Source organism: Pseudogymnoascus verrucosus (genome assembly GCF_001662655.1).
Source record: "Pseudogymnoascus verrucosus strain UAMH 10579 unplaced genomic scaffold scaffold_42, whole genome shotgun sequence".
Taxonomy (NCBI): domain Eukaryota; kingdom Fungi; phylum Ascomycota; class Leotiomycetes; order Thelebolales; family Thelebolaceae; genus Pseudogymnoascus; species Pseudogymnoascus verrucosus.
The window spans coordinates 176,236-200,899 of record NW_017263693.1 but is presented as its reverse complement, the minus strand read 5'-3'; the positions used below and the strand labels follow the sequence as shown (position 1 = coordinate 200,899).

At 50.3% G+C, this 24,664-nt stretch overlaps 11 protein-coding genes and 1 non-coding gene across 12 annotated transcripts; 6 read left to right on the top strand and 6 right to left on the bottom strand.

Annotated features, from left to right (window-relative positions):
• Positions 1 to 69: 69 nt before the first annotated feature.
• Positions 70 to 1,054, top strand: VE01_07139 (uncharacterized protein). Its single transcript, XM_018276574.2, has one exon. The coding sequence runs from the start codon at positions 249 to 251 to the stop codon at positions 927 to 929; it is 681 nt and encodes a 226-aa protein (XP_018127755.1). The 5' UTR covers positions 70 to 248; the 3' UTR covers positions 930 to 1,054.
• Positions 1,055 to 1,083: 29 nt separating this feature from the next.
• On the bottom strand, positions 1,084 to 3,567 carry VE01_07138 (uncharacterized protein; the record flags this gene model as incomplete). Its single annotated transcript, XM_018276573.2, has 4 exons — positions 1,084 to 1,455; positions 1,508 to 1,950; positions 1,997 to 3,431; positions 3,557 to 3,567. 4 exons carry the CDS (start codon positions 3,565 to 3,567, stop codon positions 1,440 to 1,442), a joined length of 1,905 nt encoding a protein of 634 aa, XP_018127754.1. The 3' UTR covers positions 1,084 to 1,439.
• Positions 3,568 to 4,999: 1,432 nt separating this feature from the next.
• On the bottom strand, positions 5,000 to 6,923 carry VE01_07137 (uncharacterized protein). The gene is made up of 4 exons (XM_018276572.2): positions 6,478 to 6,923; positions 6,220 to 6,426; positions 6,005 to 6,169; positions 5,000 to 5,953 (listed from the first exon to the last, which is right to left on the bottom strand). Exons 1-4 carry the CDS (start codon positions 6,853 to 6,855, stop codon positions 5,723 to 5,725), a joined length of 981 nt encoding a protein of 326 aa, XP_018127753.1. The 5' UTR covers positions 6,856 to 6,923; the 3' UTR covers positions 5,000 to 5,722.
• Positions 6,924 to 7,049: 126 nt separating this feature from the next.
• On the top strand, positions 7,050 to 10,695 carry APL5 (AP-3 complex subunit delta). Its single transcript, XM_059463861.1, has 6 exons — positions 7,050 to 7,277; positions 7,335 to 7,453; positions 7,505 to 7,701; positions 7,753 to 8,136; positions 8,190 to 8,415; positions 8,466 to 10,695. Coding segments are annotated over exons 1-6 (3,045 nt in total). The 5' UTR covers positions 7,050 to 7,275; the 3' UTR covers positions 10,583 to 10,695.
• Positions 10,696 to 10,836: 141 nt separating this feature from the next.
• VE01_07135 (uncharacterized protein) lies at positions 10,837 to 11,939 on the top strand. Its single transcript, XM_018276570.2, has 2 exons — positions 10,837 to 11,043; positions 11,102 to 11,939. The coding sequence occupies exons 1-2, from the start codon at positions 10,944 to 10,946 to the stop codon at positions 11,860 to 11,862; spliced, it is 861 nt and encodes a 286-aa protein (XP_018127775.1). The 5' UTR covers positions 10,837 to 10,943; the 3' UTR covers positions 11,863 to 11,939.
• VE01_07134 (uncharacterized protein) lies at positions 11,906 to 12,524 on the bottom strand. Its single transcript, XM_018276569.2, has 3 exons — positions 12,383 to 12,524; positions 12,197 to 12,329; positions 11,906 to 12,135 (listed from the first exon to the last, which is right to left on the bottom strand). Exons 1-3 carry the CDS (start codon positions 12,383 to 12,385, stop codon positions 12,068 to 12,070), a joined length of 204 nt encoding a protein of 67 aa, XP_018127774.1. The 5' UTR covers positions 12,386 to 12,524; the 3' UTR covers positions 11,906 to 12,067.
• Positions 12,525 to 12,683: 159 nt separating this feature from the next.
• Positions 12,684 to 13,618, top strand: VE01_07133 (uncharacterized protein). Its single transcript, XM_059463860.1, has 2 exons — positions 12,684 to 12,925; positions 12,985 to 13,618. Exons 1-2 carry the CDS (start codon positions 12,791 to 12,793, stop codon positions 13,141 to 13,143), a joined length of 294 nt encoding a protein of 97 aa, XP_059319471.1. The 5' UTR covers positions 12,684 to 12,790; the 3' UTR covers positions 13,144 to 13,618.
• Positions 13,619 to 13,749: 131 nt separating this feature from the next.
• VE01_07132 lies at positions 13,750 to 13,869 on the top strand (the record flags this gene model as incomplete). Its single annotated transcript has 1 exon — positions 13,750 to 13,869. It is a non-coding gene; the product is annotated as a tRNA-Leu (tRNA).
• A 132-nt stretch (positions 13,870 to 14,001) lies between these two features.
• PAN1 (actin organization and endocytosis protein) lies at positions 14,002 to 18,617 on the bottom strand. Its single transcript, XM_018276567.2, has 3 exons — positions 17,897 to 18,617; positions 15,306 to 17,849; positions 14,002 to 15,260 (listed from the first exon to the last, which is right to left on the bottom strand). The coding sequence occupies exons 1-3, from the start codon at positions 18,493 to 18,495 to the stop codon at positions 14,126 to 14,128; spliced, it is 4,278 nt and encodes a 1,425-aa protein (XP_018127772.1). The 5' UTR covers positions 18,496 to 18,617; the 3' UTR covers positions 14,002 to 14,125.
• A 167-nt stretch (positions 18,618 to 18,784) lies between these two features.
• On the bottom strand, positions 18,785 to 20,947 carry MT2 (Sphingolipid C9-methyltransferase 2). Its single transcript, XM_018276566.2, has 4 exons — positions 20,742 to 20,947; positions 20,173 to 20,659; positions 19,370 to 20,121; positions 18,785 to 19,320 (listed from the first exon to the last, which is right to left on the bottom strand). The coding sequence occupies exons 1-4, from the start codon at positions 20,862 to 20,864 to the stop codon at positions 19,120 to 19,122; spliced, it is 1,563 nt and encodes a 520-aa protein (XP_018127771.1). The 5' UTR covers positions 20,865 to 20,947; the 3' UTR covers positions 18,785 to 19,119.
• Positions 20,948 to 21,855: 908 nt separating this feature from the next.
• VE01_07129 (uncharacterized protein) lies at positions 21,856 to 22,453 on the top strand (the record flags this gene model as incomplete). The annotated part of the gene is made up of 4 exons (XM_018276565.1): positions 21,856 to 21,920; positions 21,977 to 22,096; positions 22,159 to 22,178; positions 22,275 to 22,453. 4 exons carry the CDS (start codon positions 21,856 to 21,858, stop codon positions 22,451 to 22,453), a joined length of 384 nt encoding a protein of 127 aa, XP_018127732.1.
• A 154-nt stretch (positions 22,454 to 22,607) lies between these two features.
• Positions 22,608 to 24,556, bottom strand: VE01_07128 (uncharacterized protein). Its single transcript, XM_018276564.2, has 3 exons — positions 24,308 to 24,556; positions 23,949 to 24,249; positions 22,608 to 23,893 (listed from the first exon to the last, which is right to left on the bottom strand). Exons 1-3 carry the CDS (start codon positions 24,337 to 24,339, stop codon positions 22,874 to 22,876), a joined length of 1,353 nt encoding a protein of 450 aa, XP_018127769.1. The 5' UTR covers positions 24,340 to 24,556; the 3' UTR covers positions 22,608 to 22,873.
• Between the last annotated feature and the right edge of the window lie 108 nt (positions 24,557 to 24,664).

Here is a 24,664-nt window from a genome sequence, read left to right as displayed (position 1 = left end):
TTTTGTCAAGAACACAGAAACTTTTTGTCGTATTTAAGGTGCGGCTCATTATGTAAGCGAGATTTCGGGAAGGAAATGGACAGGGGTCAGTTAGCTGGCCGATGAGCTTATCTGAATGCTTCCAAAAAATCGCGATGTTTTTTGTTTGCGACTTCATGTGTACATTACCTGGGGCGGATTATCTAGCATAATGAAAATTGTTTTTGAAGCGATTGTACAATAACTCTCTTTTTTTCCTACCTTCCACCATGGCGTGTCCGATTCCACTTCGAGTTATGCGCCGCATTTCCTCTGTCAAACCCCAGAACTTTCGCCCAGTTGCGCCAATTCGACGAAGCTTTCTCTCTCTCCCGGGCTCCGAGCTCATTACTCTGAAGGAAACTCGGATACTCCCTTACAAATCTTCGAGCTTATATACCCTGATCGCCGACGTGGACCGCTACTCAAGCTTCATACCTTACTGTCAAGAATCCCGAGTCACAAAATGGTCGGAACCAGATACGAAGGGGAAGAAATGGCCCGAGCAAGCAGACCTGAAAGTTGGATGGGGAGGATTCGAGGAGACATTCACAAGCAAACTCAATTGCGTCCCAGACACCATTGTCGAGGCCCTCGGAGGTGATGCTGTACCAGCCGTTTCAAAACAACATTCACTTGGTCGCCTTTCGAGAATAGAGTCTCCTGCTATACCCAATAACATCTTCAAACGGTTATCAACGAGGTGGACTGTGAAGCCGCTTTCAGGACAATCCGCTACGCCTGGAGTAGCTCGTGTTCTGACAGAGGTGAACCTGGCGATTGAATTTCAATTCTCAAACCCATTGTATGGATCTCTGAGTAAAGCGGTTGCTCCGAAACTGGCAGAGGTTATGATTGAGGCGTTTGAGAAGAGGGCGAAGTTGTTGCTGGACAGCCCAAGGCAGGGGTAGGAACTTGATGAGGGGTTACAACAGAGGAAGGCAACGATTATGAGTGTGCTGCATATAGATGGCGTTGGGGGGGGTCGGAAAACCTATAATACTGTACATACAAATTCCAACATTCGGTCACACTGATGCAAACTTCCTACACGTATAATAAAATCCTCGTATATCAATTGACACCATTCTCATATAATAACAGGTCGTATAAATAGTCATCAAATCTAAATCCTCCAACAAGGGTATAACAACTCCATATATCCCAAATGCTACATCGATAAATAAAGTCGTGAAGTTGCTACATATTCCTCCCCTCCCTCCACGTGTCGGCGAGACATAAATGCTCCAGGTATACCTCTTGGAGCGTCGTGACCAGAACTTGCGATCTCAACTTGGCTTGCGCAGTTCTGAGTCGCCTGTGCTCTACCAGACAGTGGCCGCGTAGAGCCGTCGTCCATGACGGCCCCCGCCCCTTAGTTTCTTCAAACGTGGCTAATATTTTGCCAAAAAGCATCATGCTCAACCCTTCTTTGCCCTGTTGTTCGTTAGAAATTGCCACATCAATCACAAGACGCTTTGTTGCTCACCTTCCCTTCCCACTCTTCGCAGGTTTGCTTCCGCCGCTTCCAAATAGACTCCAAGATGATTTCTCGGTCTTCTTCTTCTTCGGAACATTGTCATCCATCACCAGAACACCCGCAGTTATTCCTCCAGGACCACCAGCCCAGCCACCATCAGGGGGTGGTGGGGGGGGAGGCCCGTCTCGCCTCTTAGGCGGCGCCTTCTGCGAGTGTCGTTTCCCTCCATGAGCTTGGGGAGGTGGCGGAGGCGGGCCAGGTTCTGGCTTTGGAGGCTCGGGCATAGGCCACATGTGCATTGTAATTGCCCAGTCGGGCTCAATCATCGTCTCCCATACTTGGGGAAGAATAATCTCGCCATTGGGTCCAATCAGGTCATAATGGCCTTCCTGGACGTGAGGGCCAATGACGTCCACGTGAAGGAATGCTTGTCGGATGAGATCTTCCATGCCCTATTACTGTTAGTACATATTTACACCAGCGAACCGAAAAACTTACTGCCCATGTTTGGCAAAGGTGGTACGGGAAACTGAACTTGCGGCCGACAGCATCCTTGAACTTAATCGGCTTCTTCTTCTCGTCCTTCGGCGGGGCAGCCAAAGCTTTTGCGGCGTCCACTTCAGCCTTAGCCGCCTTGATCTCCTCCTCAAATTTGGCCTTCAAATCTGCTTCGTACTTGTTCTTTGCCTCGGCTTCAGCTTTTGCGGCGTCTGCTTTAGCCTTGGCCACCTTGATCTCCTCTTCAAATTTGGCCTTCAAATCTGCTTCGAACTTCTTCTTCGCCTCGGCTTCAACTATTGCCTTCTCCGCGTCGTCCTTTACCTTCTGCACGGCGGCAACCTCAGCGTCAAACTTGGCCTTCGCGTCGGCAACTTCCTTAGCTCTTGCCGCCTCTTCCATCGCTGCCTTCATCTTGGCAACTTCCTCGGCGACCTTTTTATTTGTGGCGGCAGCATGTTCGGCGTCATCCCTTGCCTTTTGCTCTTGCGCCACCTTGTCGTTGAAAAGTTTTCGTGATTCTTGAAGTGCCTTTTCAAGTTCTGCCAACTTCTTTTCCACTTCGGGGTCAGGTACAGGCGCGGGAGGTGGTGCTGGAGTCGCCGGCGCAGGTGCCGGGGCTGGAGTTGGTGCAGGCGACTCGTGGGGAGGCGGGACCGGCTGAGAATAGTGATAATAAGGTGATTGGCTTCCCGATGTTCCTTGGCCTTGATGCGGCACCCCGTATGGAGGGTACCCGCCGTATGGTGGCGCTTGCCCGTATGGCATCATTTCATGCCCACCAAAGCCGCCAGGTGGCTGCTGGCCAGGAGGATAGTGCTGTCCTGGCGGATAGTAGCCGTGCTGGCCACCGCCGCCGGCGGGTGAGAAGGGGTTCTGGGGATACCCGTGCGAGCTAGGAGGCGGCCCGAACGGCACTACCGACCCAGCTGCTCCGGGGAAAGGTGGTGGCGGCCCAGCTCCAGTGTAGCCGGAGGCAAAGCTTGGCGGGTATCCTGCCGGGGGCGGAGGAGCCCTGCCGCCATATGGAGGATTTTGCGGTGGGTAGCCTCGGCCATAGCCCGGGTAGTCTTCTATGGAAGCCACACTCGATGGCGGGTTCGGCCTTGGCCGATGCGCGCGGGGTTGCTGGTGGCGAGAGCTGTGGTCAGACGACGATGCCTGCCTTCGAGAAGAGCCTCTGCGGATCGACGGCGCGGGTTGGCTCGAGTCCCTATATACCGGCTGCTGTCTGGAACGAGGAGCAGACTCTGAGGGTTCGAGGTCGTCGGAATATACTGGATCCCATGTATCGTCTAGAAGGTCAGAATCTTCCGGGCTATCGATGGTATTTGAGACATGGACTCCAGTACCTGTTGAGCTGCCTCCGTCCGTGTAGGATGACTGTGAGCTATGCGACGGGGAGTGGTGGTTATCGAGATCGATTGTTACGGTTCTGCGCAGTGACGTTAGTGGGCAGTGCGGGGTCTCGGAGCGGTGAAAGTGCAGTGGGATGTCGATGTCTGCGTTGGGCCTTGGGGGAGAGTGTCTTATTAAAAGGAAAAGGAATGTATGACTTACGGCTGCGGCATTTGTACTTCGGTGTAGGGTATATCTCCAGGTCGCGACCGTCTCCTTTGGGGGAGAGTCGAGACGGAGATATCCTTTTTGTGTTTATAATCCCTGGCGTTGACACGCAGGTATGGGTCGGCTGCAACAGGCTACGGCTGAAATGTGGATTTTTTTCGCGGTCGATATGTAAGGCGCCAACAACTGGCTGGATCTTCTTGACCGCCAAATGCTTGTCGCGCGAGTAAAACGGCGAAACAACAGGTAAAAACGGTGATCGGTGCAGAGTTTGGTGTGTTGTTTTGTTTACTTTGGTTGTTTGGTACTCGTGGGGATGTGGGGCCGAGACGTCAACAAGGTACATGCGATCTATTTGTGAGTGATCGATATTTGATTTGTCGCGGGTAGATGGATATAGCGTGGTATATGCGATGACGACTACTTCGTAACGGCGTTGCTTTGGGGATGGTTGACGGGGTAAAAGTGTGTCAGGACGATATCTGCACTGAGATGCGATTATGGTTAGTGAGGGGTTTCAATATGTGGTGGTGGTCGTGCACCTGAAGTAAATAAAGGGAACGGGGGGGAAGGGAGGGGCTGATGGCAATTAAGACACCGTTGGCAAGGCACCACCATGGTCTACAGCAAAAAAAAAACAGCCCGAAGACGGCGAAATCGAAAAGAAATGCAGTGGATTCCCGACAAACACTTGTTTAACATCGGCATTCCCGTCAGTCATCAACAAACAAATGGCTCGGGCGGGAGTCGTCGTTGGAATACTGTCTGCAGCCAGCTAGGATTGTTTTCGAATAAGACAAACCTTTTTCGTGGGTTGATGGTCTATCAAGGTAGATATATAAAAGTAATGCTGTACTTGACCACCTCGCGATCAGTTTAAAGATGTAGCGAAGAGGTATCCTTGGTCTGTGGTTTCCAAGGGTTTCCAAAATAATAAAGTAATCAGTGTAACGGGGTGACTCCAAAAGGTGGTTCTGTTTGTCTCCTCTGGTCTTTGGGCAGCCTCCAGGATATGTGGCGAAGCCCTGTCCTGTTGTGGATGTGGAACTGCCAAAAAAAATACTCGCAGGATATGCGATGCTGTTGAGAGAGAGAGAGAGAGAGAGAAAAAAAAGATCCAGTGTCCGTCCTATGGGGTGGAGTGGCTGTATAAAGTCCTCCGTTCGAGTGGGCCAGGCAGTCCGGTATTTGTAGGGATAAATGTAAGGCTCCTTTTCCGATCCTATGGCCTTTTCTTTGGGAATGAATATAGTTTTCTGAAAAGATTCCTGAAGGTCACGAACATATTGGTTCTGAGAGATTCGCCTTGTAGTTTGTGTGGTTGAGGAACAACCCAAATGTCAAAAAAAGCCTGTGGATTGTGGAAAACACTTATACACTGTGGTACAAATACTGTGTGGAATGTGTCGGCACAATATCAATCTGAAGAGTTATTGACATTTTATTTCGTGGCCGTTCTTGTCTAATATACACATGCCAATGCCCAAGCTCCACCCAGGATTGCCCGGCCACAGTGATGAAAATTTGCTGTCAATCCAAAAACAGCCCACAAGAAAATCTGGCAACACCTGAATGTGACTCAATATGGAGCCCAGTGGATCTCATCAAGGAATCTACACGATATAGGGAGCTGGTGTTTGGTGAATTCAGTGCGTTGGGCAATTTGCGCAACAGCCCAAGGCCACGCATTCCAAGGCAACAGGGATTAATTGTCGGAGAAAGCGCTGGGGATCAGATCCAATCCAGTGCCTTGGAACCAGGTTAAAACAGTCGTCGAGGCTCACCGAACAAAAAACTGCCGCCCAAGATCAAGGTTGATGCCCAAGCCTTCCGCGATCCTGCATGAAAAGAAAGCCACATCTTCTTTTGGCCCTATCAGGCCCCAACGCCCAAAAGTACTTCCGGCGCGATCAGACATGCCACGTACTATAACAGCTAAACAAAATCCGCTCCTTGGCACAATGCCATCACAGAGTAACGCCACGACAATTGAAGTTGTGGCAATTGGGTCCACCATCGCCATCATGGTCTGACCGGATTGTCTCGATTTTCGGATCGAGACGCGATCGTCAGCCCTACATCCGGGTCTTCAGAATACAGCGCTCATCAATCAGCCCCGTACCTTGCGTGGATATTCCTTGCCCGCGTCACCGCACCGAACTAACGGATGGTTTTGACTGCGTCTCGGTCAAGTAGTTCTCGTGCTGCGATCAGCTCTGCTGCGTCATATCCCTCCCAACCCGCTTCTCGTGCGACGCTCCGGCGCACAATTTCTGTAAGTTTGGCAGTTGCAAGCAGGTTAAGGCTCTGTATAGTTTTGAGGCTCGGTGTCGAATCAGCCTTGGACTTATTCGACCCTTCCGACAGGGTAAGCAATGCACGAGCGGTTGCCTATCAAAGGTTAGTTTTCGCGAGGATGCTATTTATATATGGCCAACATACAAGCTTCAAGCCGTAAAACCCCCTGAGATAATCATCGCATAGCTCGATACTTCTTGAGAACCTTCGTACAGATTCGTAGATGTACTTTTCGGTGGTGCTATCCTTCCCTGTACTTCCGTCGGTCCCAGCGCTGGTGAATAGGAGCTCTCCAAGTCTCGCGTGTATCTTTCAATGGTCAGCCAATAGATTTGTAGAGCGGTTTATAATATCCTTACATTCCAAGCGTTCGGTGTTATTAACAAGACCTCCTCCAAAGCAAAGATGCTCTGCTGATAGAGTCCTTGGGAAGCATATAAGTCGCTGATTTCGGCCCACGCTTCCGCATCAGTTGGAGAACAGTCGAGAAATTGAGCAAGGGCTGAAATGGCCTCTGCCTGTTTTCCCATGGACTTCAGGAGAGCTATGCGCCGTTTCGAAACGGGCTGTAAAGAGGTCAGCTAGGTTCCTATAGTACGGAAAGCGGACCAACGAACCATATTGCCAGGGTCGCCCTTGAGTATATAATCGTATTCCGTGAGAACCTTTTGCAGATCGCTATCACTCTCCGCTGTTGCTTCCCGGTATAGTCCTTGTAATGCCATGATCCTCTCATTGCTCTCCCCAAACCTGCTCAACAGCCTGTCCAAGCATACGCGGGCCGAATGCTTGTCGCCAGTGCGTAGGCATGATAGCATCAGATTTTCGTAGGTTGTCCATAGTTCTGGGGTTTCTGGCGCAGCATATACGGATGAAAGAGAGTATGGAGCGATCGATGATGGGGTCGTGGAAAGTAGCGCTGGAGCTTGTTGAGACAATTGCAGAGCTACCGAGGGCGGCAGGTGGGCTGGCGGGTGGAGAATTGACGAAGACATCTTCTTTGTGTAGAGCTATCCGTTGAAATATAATTCCAGGAGATGCAACAGCTTATATTGGACTGATGAGGCACAACCATATGAGGTGAGGTTGATGGTACATATTGAACCCACGCAAAGGGTGCACGGTCCACCAAGGTAGCGGGCCGCGTTCTTCGACCATGATGCACCCAAGACCTGTCTCGTTTGGTGGGGCAACAACTTCGAGACGCCGATAATGTGCTGCTACGGTGTATTGAGACAACAAATGGCCTAGCACTTCGGCGACACTTTCTTATAATATTCTACTTTGAGGGTTGCCTTCCGAAGAGTAATATAGAAGCTGGTGGCACTCTATCCGCCCCATCCTGTTCGTTGATATCGGGGTGCTTGAACAGCTCTCATGGATGTCGAGGGAGCATCCTGTGACAGAGCCTCAAGATGTACGTCCTCTCCACTCATATATGAAAGCTGCCGAGAGCTTTATTGACCCGTTTCAGGTTTGAAAAATCCCTCTACGACCTCATAAGAGGACTGCGGAACCACAAGGGCGACGAGAAGGCATACATACAAAACAGCTTGAAAGAATGTCGGGCAGAGATTCGTGGGCAGGACATGGGTTAGTCTATATTCTACGGCTTCCATACAGTTGTACTGACTGTCTCTTCAGATGTCAAGGCCACGGCTTTGCTGAAACTTGTCTATCTCGAAATGTTCGGACATGATATGTCCTGGGCTTCCTTCCACGTCCTTGAAGTCATGTCCTCCGCCAAATACATACAAAAGAGGGTTGGCTACCTTGGAGCCGTCCAAAGTTTCCGCCCGGATACAGAAGTCTTGATGTTGGCGACAAATTTGTTGAAGAAGGTACATGTCGACCATCTTATAAGCTGAGAACTATACTGACGTTATGGCAAGGACATCGTCTCCGCATCTCTAACGACAATGTCTCTCCCAATTATAACTCTACCTCACATTATCACCTCATCTTTAGCCATGTCCGTGCTATCCGACTTACTTCCTCGTTTAACACACTCCAGTCCAACGGTTCGGAAAAAGACAATCGTTACCATATATCGCCTGGCCTTAGTTTACCCCGAAACGCTGCGGCCGGCGTGGCCCAAAATCAAAGAACGTCTGATGGACGACAACGAAGACTCCAGTGTTACTGCGGCCATTGTCAATGTAATCTGTGAGCTGGGTTGGCGGCGTCCCCAGGATTTCCTGCCATTAGCCCCGAGGTTGTTTGAACTACTGGTTGATGGAGGAAACAACTGGATGGCAATCAAATTAATCAAACTTGTCAGTCGCCATGAGCCTTCTCTATTATGGGGAAACAATACTGACTTGACTAGTTTGCGACAATGACCCCCTTAGAGCCTCGCCTTGTTAAGAAATTATTACCTCCTCTAACATCAATCATCCGGACTACACCGGCAATGTCGCTTTTGTATGAATGTATCAATGGCATTATTCAAGGCGGGATATTGGGAGGGACGGACGATGAAAGCGAGGATGAGATTGCTACGTTATGTGTCACCAAGCTTCGTGGTATGATAATGGTTGAAGGCGACCCTAACTGTAAGTATCTCCCCTTCCATGAATTATGAGTCTGGCCTAACAATGTTCAGTGAAATACGTTGCATTGTTAGCCTTCAACCAGATTGTATTGACTCACCCATATCTCGTATCACAGCAAGAAGACGTTATAATGGACTGCATAGACAGTCCAGATATGTCCATCAGACTGCGAGCACTAGATCTGGTTGTGGGAATGGTCAGCAGCGATAATCTCATGTCTATTGTTGGTCGATTAATGCGCCAATTACGGAGCGTAACCGCGACGGATTCTCAGGATAGCGGTTCACCCAGTCCAGCCGCATTCGATTCTGACGAAGAAAACCCAGAGATAAATATGAGATCGAATCGGAACGCCGCTACATATTCTCTTCCGGACGACTACAGGAATGATGTTATCCTGAGGATTTTAAAGATGTGCTCAAGCAACAATTACAGCAACCTTGTTGATTTTGAGTGGTATATTGATATCCTGATTCAACTCGCCCGCAACGCGCCCAGGCACATTCCAACTTCTGCTGCCGACTCACATACTCTCGCCAACGACTCTGGGGAGTCAGATGTGGCTGAAAATATAGGAAATGAGTTACGAAACGTTGCCGTCAAGGTTAAAGCAATACGTGCGAGTGCTACGAGAGCTGCGGAATCCATAATAGTGGATGGTTTGCACGGGGCAGTGTCCCAAATTGCCGAGAAAAGGGGCATCTTACGGCCTGTGACTTGGGTTGTGGGAGAGTACGCCTCGTATTTATCCTATCCAGAAGACGTGCTGGTTGGTCTCCTGCATTTTACAAAACCACAATCGGACCCCGAGGTGCTCGCGATGACACTACAAGCCATACCAAAGGTTTTTGCCCATTTGTCAGGTAACGAATCTATGGAGTGGTCCGCTGAGAGGAAAACCATGCTTTCACTTTTGATGGCTCGCATACTACATACTATGGAGCCATTGGCGTTGCACCCGAACCTGGAGGTGCAAGAGAGAACTACAGAATTTGTGGAACTCCTACGGTTAGCTGCAGAGGCCTCTGCTGGCCAAGAGGCATCGTCAACGGGGGATCAGTACGACGCACCTTTATTGTTAACCCAGGCAATACCGTCACTTTTTGCAGGCCTTGATCTCCACTCCATTGCTCCAGGCGCCCAGAGCAATGTACCTATGCCGGCCAATCTGAACCTTGATCAACCCATCACTGCGAATTTAAATGAGCTCCTCAGGGGAGCCGACTCAGGAGCGTACGAGAGAACCGATGAAGACGAATTCCAAGAGTACTACCATCAGAGACCATCCACTTTGAGTTTATCAATGGCAGACCCGGCAATAAACCGCCTCGCAGAAACCCCCGAAGAGAAACCTCAGTCGTATCAGCGCGATACCGAAGATACGTACTTGGATCCCGACATTGTGGCTAGGAGGAGGGCCGAGAGACTGGAAAGAAATAAAGATGACCCATTCTACATTGCTGGTATCAGTTCCGAATCTTCTACATCTACCCCTTTCGACACGATCATCCGAAGTGGCAACGGGAATGACCTTGACATCGACTCTATACCAATCATGCAACTCGACCTTGGAAAGATGCCATCGGTTGCTCCAGAGCAAAAGCCCAAAAAGCGGGCGCCTGTCAAGCCTCGTCAACGTATCCAGGTTGCAGCGGATGAGACACTCGCTGCTAGTGGCACCTCAACGCCGAGGAACGATGATTCCGAGGCCAGTTTAGAAGGGCAACCACGAGCTCGAACAAAGCCAAAACGATCACCGCTTCTTGTAGACTCAAGTAACATTGGGGAATTTGCTCTTGAAGGTGACGATAACGTCAGCGGAGGATCAGCAGAGTACGAGCATCATCACAATCAGAAGGAGGAAGAGGAGATGGCAAAGGCAATGCAAGAGGTTGAGAAGCTGAGGCTGGAAATGCAACGTGCAAATGAGCGTATCCAGGCTGCCCAGGGTGTTCCTCCAGAGGGGACTGTGGTTAAGAAGAAGAAGAAAAAGGTCAAGGCTGTTGGTGATGAAGCGACTGGGAAAGTTCGCTCGAAGAAGAAAGCAGAGCAAGCGGATGGGTCTGCTGAAGTTACTACGGTAAAGAAGAAGAAGAAGAAAGTCAAGGCCAAGGAGCCTGAGGCAGGCGGTGTGGAGGGGGATGCTGAGAAGGCCAATCAGCCATAAGGTAGCAGCTGTTAGATTTTGAGCGCATATGGTCTTGATCTGGTAGATTTGATCAACCGACTCTACCGTCGCTTGACAACCCATACTATAAGGCTACTTATTATATATCAACCTTATTATACTCATTGGGTATCTAGAAGTGTTCGATTGTACTATAAATCAATTTTGTGAGACATGATAAATACGCACGTGACTCGAATCTGACAGCTCCAGTCAAGATTGTCTTATCGATAACCTTATTCTCCAGACCTGAAATTTGACGAGCACCGCGGTTCCCTGAGAACCTCAATCGCTCTCTCCAATATCAAAGATCGCCTCATAGCTTCAACGCAGAGTTTAGCGGTAACCGCTTCGATTGAACATGGCTCATTCGAAAGAAGACAGCCCCGAGCTCCCAGCTACTCCATCCATTACCAAGGAACAAAGAAAAAAGGACAAGGCGGCCAAACGAGAGAAAAAAGGTATTGAATTGATTCACACCACACGCCTGCCATTATATTTACTAACATTCCGTACCAGCTCTCAAGAAGCAAAAGGAGACCGAGGCTTCAACGGAGCAGGTCGAAGATGCTGAAACTATAAAGGCCGCCGCGAAGGCTGCGAGAAAACTTGCCAAGGCTGAGGCACGCAAGGCTGAGGATACGGTCGAGACAGAGGCGCCGAGCAAATCGAAGAAACGAAAGCATTCTGGGGCCGAGCAGGAGGATGAGGATAAGGAGAAAGAATCTAAGAAAGCAAAGAAGTGTAAGAAGTCGAAAAAGGCTGTTGATTCCGACGATGACGCAACGAAAGCAAGCAATGACGGGGAGGACAACGAACAGACTGAGGAGGTAGATGAAGATGCAGCTAAGAAAGAGAGGAAGAGGTTGCGGAAGTTACGGAAGGAGAAAGAAGCTTCGGCCAAGGCGGCACCAGAAGCTACAGCCTTGCCGTCGAAGAAAGCGGCGCCTAAATCAGAAGATAAGAGCCACAAGTCAAAAAAGAAGGATGCAGACTCCAAGAAGTCGGAAAAGCCAAAATCGGCCGAGCCCGCCGCAGCGAGCGCTGAGCAATGGAACCCAGATGCCTTATCTGGTGACGCCGCAAGGAAATCTAAGTTTCTCAGGTTACTTGGAGCTGGGAAGAATGCAGGTGCTGCTGCGAGTGCAAAACCGGCTCGGTCCAGCGGGAGTGCTAGCAATGATATTGAGAAAGTACAGAGCGAACTTGAGAGGCAGTTTGAGGCTGGTATCCGGTTGAAGCATGGTGGGCACAGCAAGAGGATGGGGCTCGGTGCTTAGTAGGGAGCTTATATATGGCGCACGGCTTGTGTGAATCTTTATGGACTTGGAAAGCATCAATCTTCAATTCTTATGTTAAATTGAGTCTGAGGTATAATGTTTGGTACAATGTGTAGCTTGAAGTTCCGGTCGCGCATTTTGTTGGATATAGCCACGTTGCGCTTGCCCCTCGTATCGATTTCACCACCGCCTTGATCCGCCTCATTTATCTGAAGAATATCCTCGAAATTAACTCGAATATCAGGCCGCCGAACACCACGAATGCTAAAAGGACTAGAAAGTAGACAGATTAGCGGTTGAAAGGCAGTCGGGGGGGGGTTGTGGTTTGACATACTAAGCCAGATAGGAGACACCGGCGACTTAAATGTTTGCTGTTTCTTCTTCAATGTGCCCTCTGGCTTTCCCATCTTGGCCGTGTTCACTTTGGCAAACTTCTGGTTGCTAATCCGTTGTTGTGGTGTTTGCGCCTGCAGGGAGGGAGATCAGCATTGTATCTACACGGCCCGCGTGTCTTACTTACCATTTTGGCTGTGTGTTACTTGGAGCGATCTCGGTAGGTTTCCGAAGTTGATCTGATCGAATTCTATTCGAATATGAGATTGTAGGTTTATCGGGAGTTAATTGGGATAATTGTTGGAAGATGGATCGTCGTTGGAGTTGAGAAATGGCTGGATTTAGAAACGGTGTCCCCCAGGTCGCACGACATGTACATGACCAAAGTAGCTTCCACCACTAAGCTATAGTAACTCTAGCGGGAGAAGCCGAGGTGGGACACTGTTCCTGATTTTGACTTTCCGGGGAACCACCTCCATCGTAGAGCACCCTGGTCAAGCAACATCGATCAATAAATAATCTGTGCCCAACAACGATTTAACAAGGGGTCTTTTGTAAAGTCAGCATTTCATATATACTCCTTCTTTCAATCAAGATGGCATCACCTCTGAGCATATCCCTTCGTGCTCTACGACAAACCAACACCCGCCGCTCCGTCACCTCTTTCCGTCGCGCATTTGCTTCATCACCACCACCCGCCGGCGACGCCCCCAAGCCCGTATCTGGTCACGTACGTGCAGCTATTCCCAGCCCGCGTGTTGACGAAGCTAATTTCCCTGGCCCCAACAGGTAAACTTCTACAAAACCTTCACCCGCCCGATCGCAAAGGTCCTGCTCATGGCAACATTCACATACCAACTATCGTACTACTTCTGGGTGAAGCTGGAGAAGGACGAGATCAAGTCGGAGCGACAAAGTATGGACCATGCCACGAGCGGTGCAGAGTGACGAACTCACACATATTTAGATGAAATCCTTCAACTCGAGAGTCAGCTCGAAGCTGCCCTAGCGAAGCCCAAGCAACCGTGATTGCCGATTCAACTTTGAGACTGTGTAGGCTGTGTTATGGAAGGAGTCAAGATACAAAGGCGCATTGGATATGACGAGGCGATATCACTGCGGCATACCGACTATCGAGGGCCGTGGCCTGCCTTAGTTTGGGATAAGGGCTGTTGGGGCACAGCTGCCTTTGGCGGCGGATACACCTGCTTGTACGAGGGCTGCAGGCAACGGATAGGCATTCTAATGTGTGTACAAGCAGCAGGGACATTGTATGATATTAACGGCAGACTGTAATATTGTCTACGTCAAGCCACGCCTCATCTGCAGGCTGTATAACTAAGCTCTTAGTTAGCTTTTGTATTTATAGCGATATCCCATTTAAATATATTATACTATATTATCTAAGCTAAATAAATCCCCCCAAAAAATCTATAATCTTCGATTAATTCACAATTCATAATTTTTTCCACATTATAATATTATGAGATTTTGATATAAAACTTTTTCGGCAACAAATATTCCAAATTACACCGCACCTCAACACATCAAGTAGGACAGATGGCCGAGATGGTTATGGCGCCAGGTTAAGGTTATACCTTAATACATGTGATATATCATCATATAGTTTCCTGGTCACGAAAGTGGCGTGGGTTCGAGTCCCACTCTGTTCATTATCTTTTTGCATTTTTTTTTGGTGGGCTGGAGGGCTTGTGGGGGGGTTATCAAGTGGAGATGTGGATGCCGCGAGATCCATAACAAATTCAATACATGACCATTATCCACGAAAGACCTATGAGACAAATGTGCGTGGTTATAAAGGTAAAGGATTTCTAGAATAAACCCCGAGGGGGTTGCTATGTACCATACACTCTACTCGACCTCGTCAAGCCTCATCCAAATCCCAACACCTCCACTATCTTTGTACAAACTAATCCAAAACCCTACCCGCAACCGAAGCGCTACTGTTATCCTTCGTCTGCGTCTTCCTCAGCTGGCGACCGCCCTGGATCTCGCCAAGTAGTGCCATAGGTCTACCCGCCGCTGGCGGTCCGCCTGCAGGCGGCATCGGAGGCGGAGGTGGTCCCGCACCTGGAGGAGGAGGTGGTGGCGGAGGTGGCGCACCAGGAGCACCCATACCAGGCATAGGAGGTGGCGGTGGTGCACTAGGCGGCGCGCCCATACCAGGCATTGGAGGCGGTGGGGGAGGTGCTGGTGGAGCGCCAGTGGGAGTAGGAGTCTCGGCCACTGGGGACGTCACGCCAGGGCTAACCGGGGAGAAAGCGCGTGTGTCATCGGCAGCAGAAAGTGGGCGGGGAGGCGCCATGGTTCCAAATAGCATCGAGGCAAGCTGGCGTGCGTTTCCGGCACCAGGTCCTTCCTCTTCGTCGGAGGAGTCCTCGCGGTCGGAACCGACAACGGACCACTCGTCTTCTTCTGGGCGGACGCGAGAAGGTCTTGCGCCTGTTGGGCTGGGCTGGACTGGCTCGGGAGCCTTGGCGGCAGCTTGTTGCGGAGGAAGACGATGGAATGGGTTTGTGTCCTGTGTAGGAGGCGATGCGACGGGGGGCGATGCAACAGGGGCGCCTGCTCCTGGAACCATCGGCTGGCCCAAGTTCTTGAAGAAGGGGTTGCGGGTGGCGGTATCTGCCTGTGGGGAGCTGATGTTCGAGGTGCTGGCCGCAGCTGATGGGGGAGAGGTTGCCGTGATGATAGGAGGCGCTGGCGCTGGTGGGGATACCTGCTTCTCGGCGGCTCTCGGAGGAGTTGCTGCCTGGGGAGTGATGTCCTGGGGACCCTCCTCGTCCGACGAACTCTCGTCATCAATGGCCTCAAGTTGACGCTGAAGCTCAATCTCGCGTTGGCGAGCAGTTTCAATCTCAGCACGCTGGGCGGCAAGCTTTGCTTCCTTTTCCTTCGCCTCGGCTTGCGCTGCCTTCCTTCTGCGCCTCTCCTCTTCCTTCTTGATCTTACCGGCCTTGACTTGCTCCTCGAGGGCCTTCAAGCGGGCTTCGGTGGCCTCGCGCTCCTGGGCAATCTCGCGTTCCTGGCGCTGTGCATCATCCCTATAAAATTAGCATATTTCCATCATTAGCGTCAATGAGACTTACTCCAGTTCCTTAGTTGCTATCTGCTGAGCCTCATGTTCTTGATGGACTCTGTCCTCCTCAGCCTTTCTTGGGGTTTCCACCTCGCTCTTAGCAGCCTTCCTCGTTGGAGGTGGGGGTGGCTTCTTGGCAACCTCTGGGGAGGCAGCAGCTGCTGGCGCAGGGCGACCCTCCTCCTGAGCTATTCTCGCCTGTCTCTCATTCTCGCGCTTCGCATCTTCCTCCTCAGCTTGGCGAAGTTTAGCTGCCCGCTCATTCTTCTCGCGCTCTGCCCTCTGGTGAGCGCTCTCGCCAGACTTGGAAGGAGCCTTGATACCCAGGGCAGCCAGACGTTCAGCCATGCGTTGCTCAGCCTGCTGCTTGATAAAGGCAGCTCTTTCTTCAGGGGTCTTGTAAGAGGCGTACGAGCCACCGCCGCCACTTGGTGCGGGGGAGGAGCTTTGGCGGGAACTTGTCGGCGCTGGCGAAGCACTGCTTCGGAAACGGGATGCGGAAGTATCGCGATCGCGTCTATCTTCCACTGTGCCTCTACTGGTAGAACGATCTTCATTGCGAACCCTGGCACTTCTGGTCGACCTTTGCAAATCAAAGATGAAATCCTTGACTTCGTCCTCAACACCAAGTCCGTCCTCCCATCTGCGCTTCTCATGCTCGCTCGACGAACTTTGAGATCCCTCCTTTAAGCCATCCTCAAGACCCTGCGCAAACTCACGAACGCTATCCTCGACATCCTTGACCATTCTCTCGTTGTTCTCACGTTCCGTCTTGATTTTAATGTTTTCCTCCTCCAGACGTTTGGGAGCTGCAAGGTCCTCATCAACAGTCTCGATCTTCTTTCCGGTAAGGGCCGCAGAACGCTGTTGCATCATAGCCTTAGCTCGTGCCTTGAGTCTGTCTGACTCGGTCACGGAACCACCTGGTCCAGTTCCAACGATGCTTGACGCAGTGCTTGGGTGAGCCTTGGCATCCTTAAGGCGGAAGAGCTCAAGCTTTGCTTCGGCGATGGCGCGCTCTGTGCGGCGGACTTGGCTTGCGATGTCAGGTAGGCTATCTGTTAGCGTCTGCAATTGACGCTTCAGGGCGCGGCGTTCAGCCCCTGAGTCCACATTTCGGAGTGCTGCGTCTGGGTGGCTGTCAATGTCCTCTTGAACACGACGGATGCGCCTGTAAAGCTCATCCGCTTCCCGGCGATCACGTCTGTCAAGAACGTCATCCTCCTCGGCAGCATTCTCATCCTTGAAGTCGAGCGCGTCAAGAACCACTTGCTTCTCGCGGATTTTCTTCTTTAGCTGGTCCAAGGTAAGGTCTTCGCTTGTAGTCGAGGACGGAGATTCTGGGCGTGGTGATCCAGTGCCTAAGCGTCTACGAGCGCTTGATTTATATCCAACATCGTCGTCGTTGTTCTTGAAAACGGTGGCATCTTTACGATTGCTCCTAAGTTGGTTCGAATCGCCGCGGAACGAGTGGTTCTTCAAGTAGCTGACGCCAGTCTTCTGGGGAAGCAGGTTGGCGCCAGAATCCTTTCTATATGCAGACTCCTGCTGAAGAAGAGACTTCACAGTTCCAATAGAATCGTTGAAGTTTCTAGTCGAAGGCGGCACAAGCTCGGCTGGCAGTTGAGCAGGAAGCGGGTATCCGTTAAGCTTTCTGTAGATTAAATGCATGGCAACTGCAAATTCATCCATGTTCAAGCGACCCTTGTTTCCGTTATCTGCCAGAGTCCAAACTCTTTCGAGATCAGGCTTAGGGAGGCCACTCTGTCCAAAGACTTCAATAGCAACATCGCCACCAATGAAGCCCTTGCCCAAACCGTCCCAGGCCTTGAAAAGAGAGTCATATCTCGTCTTCTCATCCTTTGTCACAGCCCATGGGATAACAGCATTTCCAGACAAGCCAGCGGTGGTGAAGTTGCCTTGCTCGCGGCCTTGCTGAGGCATCATGCGAGCTTGCAGCGCATCGATGTTGGGAAGCCCCGTAGCTGGGGCATTTACCAATCCCCACTGGCCAGGAACTCCTGTTGGCTGGGCGTTGAGTGGCGCCACCATGCCTCCCATCCCACCACCGGGGGGCATTAAGCCGCCACCCTGTCCATACCCAGTTGGCATAGGAGGCATTGGTGGCCGTGGTCCAGTGTAGCCAGTAGCCTGCGGGTTGGTCGCATTTTGGAAGTTTTGCTGCTGACCACCAAACCCAGTTGGCTGCGGCTGAAACCCTCCCTGGAAGCCAGTTTGTTGCGGCTGCTGGAATCCGGTCATTTGTGCTGTAAGTAGCTGGGAGTTCGATGCCATTGGTTGCGGCTGCTGGATCGTAGGGGGCGACGCAGTTGAAGATCGAGTATTAAAGTCGGGGACGTTCGTTCTTGGTTGAGGCGCATCGTCAGCGACGCCGAAGTTTATAATATCGACCATGCTTGAAACTTCGTTTCTAATATGCTCTGGAAGCGATGGTGGTAACTGCTTGCCAACGAGCTTTAAATTACATAGATACATAGCCAATGCGAATTCGGGGAACAATAAGTGTCCTGATCTTGTCGTATCCGCAAGAGTCCTACTGATGTTAGCCGGTGAAAATCTGACAGCGAGACCTATCCATACCATATTTGGGACAGAGAGTCTCCGTCTAAGTTTGATCGTAATAATATATCCCTAGACTTATCTCCCGAGAGGGCCTGGTCATCCCCCGCAGCAGACTTGAAGAGAGTTTCGAACTGCGCCTGGTCTTTAGCGGTAATGAACGATAGCCGTATGCTCGGTATCTTTGTCGACTTGGCTTGTGGTTGTCGTCTGCCCTTTGGTTTCGAATCTCCCGTCTGGAAGGAAGCTGCCATTTGGCTAAACCCCGTCGGCTGGGGTAGGACCGGTGCTTGGGGTTGCTGCTGCTGCTGCTGAGGTTGCTGCATTGGCATCGGCGGAGCTCCAAAGTCATGCTGCTGCTGGCCATATTGAGGCTGGGCGCCTGGGAAGCCAGTGTATTGGGATTGCAACGGCGCAGGCTGCTGGAAACCGGTCGGCTGAGGTTGAAAGCCCGTAGGCTGCGGGTTCATCTGAAACCCCCCGGTTTGGGCATGCTGTTGCTGAGGAAAGCTATTTGGTTGTTGATTCTGGTTATAGGAGTTGAACTGCTGCTGCTGCTGCGGCGGGCCTGTAGGGCGGCCGGCATTTCCGCCCAGGTACGAGTTGGAGCCCGAAAACATTGCGATATGAAGGAAAAAAATGCTAAAATTGGATACAAAACGAAAGCTGATACAAAAGGTTGAGATGTGAATCCCAACTACAAGTTTTGATGCGCGGCGGCCTACGTCGCTGACGACGGTAGTTACCCAGTTGGGTTCCCAGGACGGAGGCAAGTTCCGCCGCCGCAAATTAGCCAACCCAGCCACTGTCCCGCCACTGCCGCCTGAAGTGAGTATATGCACCTTAGGCATCAATTGTTATCAGGACAGGTTGGTCGTTCCCAATGTATGGGGTAAATATATTTGGATTCGTTTTACAATCAATCTCAAGTATCATTCAGTTTTTAAAATCATTTTTAAACCAATCATAACTTTCCATTTCCACCAATCTATGGCATCGACTCGCATTTACGTAGCTAAATGATCATCGCCTTTTTAAGTATCCCAATACCTCCTTCTATTTGATTGCCATCATAATAAACCCATGTTTCTCTTCATGCTAAATCGCTGCACAGCTTTTTAGCTACATCTAGATGGCATAAACAGTATAGTCCAAATACCGCGCCCTTACTTTTGGGCTATTTGTAGTCGTCGTATCATACGTATCATACATGCCAATAACAATATTTAGATGGCATTTCATATTTAGGCCTTGACACCGTTGGCAGCAGCATTGGCCGCAATGTCTGCGCGGCCCTTGGCAAGAGCCGCAGTGAGAGCAAACTGGGTCGAAATGCCCTCAACACGGTGGGTAGAGTTGATGTTCTTGACCAGGGTGATTTGGTAGCAGGTAGCACCTCCCTCACGGGAGATGATGGTGGAGTAGGCAAGGAAGAACTCCCAGATCTAAAAGCGCCATTAGTCGTTATTCTGTCTGTAGTGTAATATAACTTACCTTGAACCATCTGCTGCCGTACTTGGCCTCAACCTTGTCACGGTTTCCGAGCCAGTTCCTGTACCATCTCCACAGGGTAGCGGAGTAGTGGACACCAACGGTGTCAACGGACTTGACCTCAAAGCCAGCGCCCTCGAGGTTGTCGACGAAGAATCCAAGCGGGGTAGAAGCATCAGCGCCTGGGAAGACGTATCTGTTCATGAAAAGACCCCACATAAGATCCTCGTACTGCCACGACTTGCGAAGTCCGGCAATTTGCAAGAAGAAAACTCCATCGTCATCAAGCATGTCATTAACTTGTCTCAAGAAAGACTTGAAGTGGCGAACACCGACGTGCTCAGCCATCTCGAGACAGGTGATCTTGTGGTACTTGCCCTCTGGAACTGGGATATCGCGGTAGTCCATGCAGAGGATTCTGCTCTGCTCCTCGGTAATGCCAGCTTTGCGGAGACCGTTGTTTCCCCAGGCGGTTTGGTTACGGCCAAGGGTGATACCAGTAACTTGAGCGCCAAAGTTGACACTAGCAAACTTGGCTAGAGTTCCCCAGCCGCATCCAATATCAAGCATGCGCTCGTCCTTTTGAAGATCAATCTTCTCGCAAACGATGGCAAGCTTGTTATCTTGGAGCTCCTCAAGTGTCTCCTCCTTAGTGATGTCGGAAATAATGCCAGAGGTGTAAATCATACGTGGTCCAAGGAACCACCCGTAGAAATCATCGCCTCTGTCATAGTGATCTCTGACCTGCTCCTCATCTGCCAAATATTAGTATATAGTATTACAGAAGTAGGAATGCATAAACGTACCCTGCGAGCGAGTGTGCATAATGACTTCCGGTGCGAACTGGAAGAAGATGAACTTGAACAAGCTGATGGTGAAAGTAAAGCTGGCCCAGTCGGCACGGTACTCGAGGACCTCGAGGCAGTCGCCGTTGAACTCAACATCGCCCTCAAAGTACATGTTGTGGAAGGTCTCGATTGGGATCTTGGTCCTTCCGCGGTACTTGAGCTTATCGGCATCGTTCTTGAAGGTGAGGTAGTGCTCGATCGGGCGACCCGGAAGTCTCACTTTCTCATTCTTGCGGGGGCCGAGGGTCGAGTTAAGGTACCAGAAGGAAATCAGGAGCGGGATCGAGGTGAAGAGGCCGAAAAAAATCGTCGTCTTCAGACCGCCACCGACTTTCCAGGCCGTGTATGCGGGCACAATGAACAGCAGTGAGAAGAGGGCGATGTTAGAGAAGCTTTCGGATCCAGGGCCATCAGCTGGGAGAGGGGCATTCTTGATCGCAGGATACTATAATTTTGCAGTCAGTATGGCTCAACAAATACGCTCTGCAAATCAAGCTTCAGGAGAGCTCCTGGTGTGGTAGACTTACAGCCGTGGTTTTGACACCACACTCCTCGAACTTCTCAAAGGTTGGCGTGTGAACCTTTGGAGTTTCTATAAACTCAAAGTCGCTCTCGGAGGAGCCATTGGCGCTTTTGGTTTCGGACGCCATGATGCCTTGTGAATCCCAACTTTGTCCACAGAAGAAAGGGAAACGGTGACGGGGAAATATATGGGATCGTGGACAGCTCAACGGGGTAGCGAATGAGAGGGATAGGAGGGGAATATACAGTTGAGGGTACCTTAGCGGTCAGGGCTTGGAGCTCAAAGTAGGTTAGCGTGATGCCAAGGCGGTCTTAGATCATGGCCCAAACTAAAGACCCAAAGGTCGAGAGAAAGCTAGGGTTTCACATGATTCAACCAATCAAATCAAGCCAAATCAAGTGCAACAACCAACAATTTATCGTCAATTTATCGTCAGTATCAATGACATGTGCGTGCCTCTAAAACTGCCAGTTACTCGACCCAGCTTAAGCCTCTATCACCGTGCGTTTGAGTGATATCACGTGGTTTAGATAGAGCGAATGTTGAATGTTGACTGTGCTTTACTGTACAAACTACTCTATATAAGTTGTACTCAACAGATCTCATCTTGTGGAAATACAGTACTATACCTATACAACTACACCCCTCTTCATAGACTGTACTACCTGCCGCAATTGTACGCACTTCATCATACTGTGGTATTTCCGTGGCATTCTGTGCCGTTCTGTGGCGCCAAGTTCCAGGGTCGAACCGCCACAACATGTTGGGCTTCCTTCACCCTTAACCCTCTCCTATCCTCTCCTATCCTTGAAGATCTCAATTCAGCTTGCACGCCCATCACCACTAGCAGATCCCCGTCTCTTTTGGCTGTGTTGAGGACGTGTCTCGTTGACTTACATAATACAGCCTGCATAAGCTATTCAGGGGCTGTCCACTATGGTCTCCACTACACCGATAGCATACGCGGTGTGAACCATAATTCATTCACCCCAGCCGCTCTACCAACCTGTAATATATCTTGAAAAAAAATACCTCCCCCCCATCACCAGCTCAAGCCTCATACTACCAACATCTTGAATTTCCATACGTACTCCATACCCACGCAAGCCTCCACAACCATGCCTGCCGCCCCAGCCCCAGAGAAGCGCGCGGCGATGGAGCAGAAACTCGGGGAATTGATACAGTGAGACCTTGCTCAACCTCCCCAGAGTTTACGATCGTGCTCCACATATAATCTAGAAGAGCTAATCTTGGGGTGGCTGCCCCGATAACTAGAGCCATCGAGAACCATGAGCTCTGGACTCCGCCAACCCCAAACCAGACTCTGTACCACGTGTGGGACTTTCTGAAGAGGTCGAAGTACATGCTGTTCTGAGTTTGACAACATCGAGGCTGGTCGCGCTTTGACGCATCCCAATCAGTTTCGTCCAGCTCCTGGTGAGTTCGTTTTTATGAAGATGATGGGAATTTATAAATTGCTTTTTTAAACTTTGATGTATAAACCGCACAAGTAGAGATTAGCTAATTTACTGTCTAGGAACTGGTGCTGCTGCGGCCAAAAAAGTCTACGACGATGTGGTCGGCAGGAATATGATGGCGCAGATGATGGTCACTGATACCACGGGGAAGACGGCTATGTTGACTGGAAGCTCAGGGCCACCTGTAGACTTTGGCAGTAATGCCAAGGAGAAGGTCAGATCTCTAAATTCCGTGTAAATAAGTATAGATCTGGCGCTCAGAGTTTGACACCGAACTATACACTCATTTGACCAAGTGCCCTGCTCATGTGGATGTGGATGTCAAATGAGTATCCTGAACTCAACGGTTTCGGGGTTATTATTCGTCTGGGGTAATTGCTGGCATCAGTTCTGCCAAAATTAATATCCATTGTTTATCCTTGTATTAAACGCCCCTGAGAGGAGTAGCAATAAAACATCTATAAATACACCTTCAAATCTAATCCGATAACTATAACCCGTCCAAATACAAGAGACCGTCCTTTCTATATAACGCCTCCTATCAAAATTTAAAAAATCTAGAGTTGCAATATCAAAAGAAATTTCCAAATCAAGTCGTTGACAACCGACACAACTCCCCATGATTCAGCACCAACGTAAAACCGAATCCTTACAACATCTACTCCATAAGAAACTCGTCCAACCAATGCCGCAGCACCACAAACCCCTCACTAAAGTCCTCCTTATCCCTTCGTACAATAATCGCAGCATGGCTATGTCGCTGCTTGTGAATATGCACAAAGTATTTCCTCCAGCCCACACTATCAAGGTTCCGGATGATAGTAAACTGCTCGGGGGCAAGGGCCAGAGTCGGCGTCTCTTTGGGCGATATGTCGGTACCAGGATTGCCGTTTGTTAAACCCTTTGTAGTCGAACGGGACGGCTTCTCGGCCGCTTGGTTCCCCATTAACGGCCGTCCGCTGGCCTCAGACTCATCCTCTGACGATCCAGCAGTGCTGGGAGCGGCGGAGAGGAACTGTTGGCTTTGGGCACTATTGAGGTTCCCATACGCATCTTCGACTGCCTCGCGGATGTCCAGCAGGAAGGGTGTCCGATAGCTGCTCGGGTCAATCCCAGCTTTGCCAGACTCATGCAGCCGTATCCTGCTGCTACTCAGTATAGTCTGGATGCCAGCATAGGTGATGAAGGCAAGCGTGCCGATTGGGATAACTATTGTAAGGAGGGCAAAAATGTGGAGGTTCCTGAAGAAAAAGGATGCGTCATGCTTGAGTTTGGAATAAAATGTTAGGATTTTCTTTTCCTTGGGCGAAAACGGCCGCGTTGGGTCCAGAATAACGTCCTCGTATCCATCAAGGTACCCCACATCCACCGCCTTCAGGTCCACAAACGGATCGATTTTGGAGATTCCCGTAGTGTAGAACGGTGCGGTTCTATCGTTGGTAATATTCGCATACAATGAGTGCCTCTTGAACCTCCGCAGTCCCGTAATGAAGATGGAATTTGGATCCGCCATAACCTCCAAGATGGGCCGGCCAGTCTCGCGGAAGTTGTCGACCATGAATAGTTGCGTCCCGGACATGGACAGCATTTGTGGCCCGAGCACATTAAAGATCTGACTTATCACGGCGCGGTTTGGAGATCTTACCCCGAGGTGGGGTGTCGCTATGGTGGTAAAGTTCTACGGCTTAGTTAGTATGCTCGACGTCCTAAATTTGTGAGGATTTGTGAATTACAATTGCTTCAATGTTGTCGAAAAGGCCTCGCGATTCCAAGAGACCAACGGTATACCGCGCTACGAGGCCACCCAAAGAATACCCAACCATGCTCAACTTCTTGACTGTCTGGCCGCTTTCCGAAAGACGCTTCAGCTCTTCTTCAATCTCTTGGCACACACGCTGTCCTCCAAGCTCAATGCCATCGTAGGTGAAGCTTCCGCTGTTCCGCTTGGAGACCAGTATGTGGAGCTCGTCCTCACTGTATTTCTCACGGAGCACCTTGGCGACGTTCTTGAGATGGTTGGGATTGCCCCAGAGGCTGGTTTGAGCAGATATGTGTTAGAGCTGCATTCAGACAGGTTACATAAGAGGCGTACCCGTGAACGAGGACACAGAGATGGTCTGCCATGGCGGGGTTGGCAGCCAGGGCCGGCGGTAAAAAGGTGGTCGCGGTTTGTTCTATGAGATATTTTGTTGATTTATTGACGAGAAATTATATTAACTTGGATAATGAATTAGTATTGCAGGTGGGTATTTAGAGCGCATCCAAGAAAAGGCTTGAATGTGAATATGCGTATGAACAGTTGTATTTAACAGAAATTATAAAAAGGCAAGGTAAACCACCTTGCAGACCCAGACCAGGCACACATAGTCAATGACGACGACGAGCCCAGACCCCTGAGAAACTGACGACGCTACTGATGCAACCAGCTTAACTCCGACGGGAGATCGGG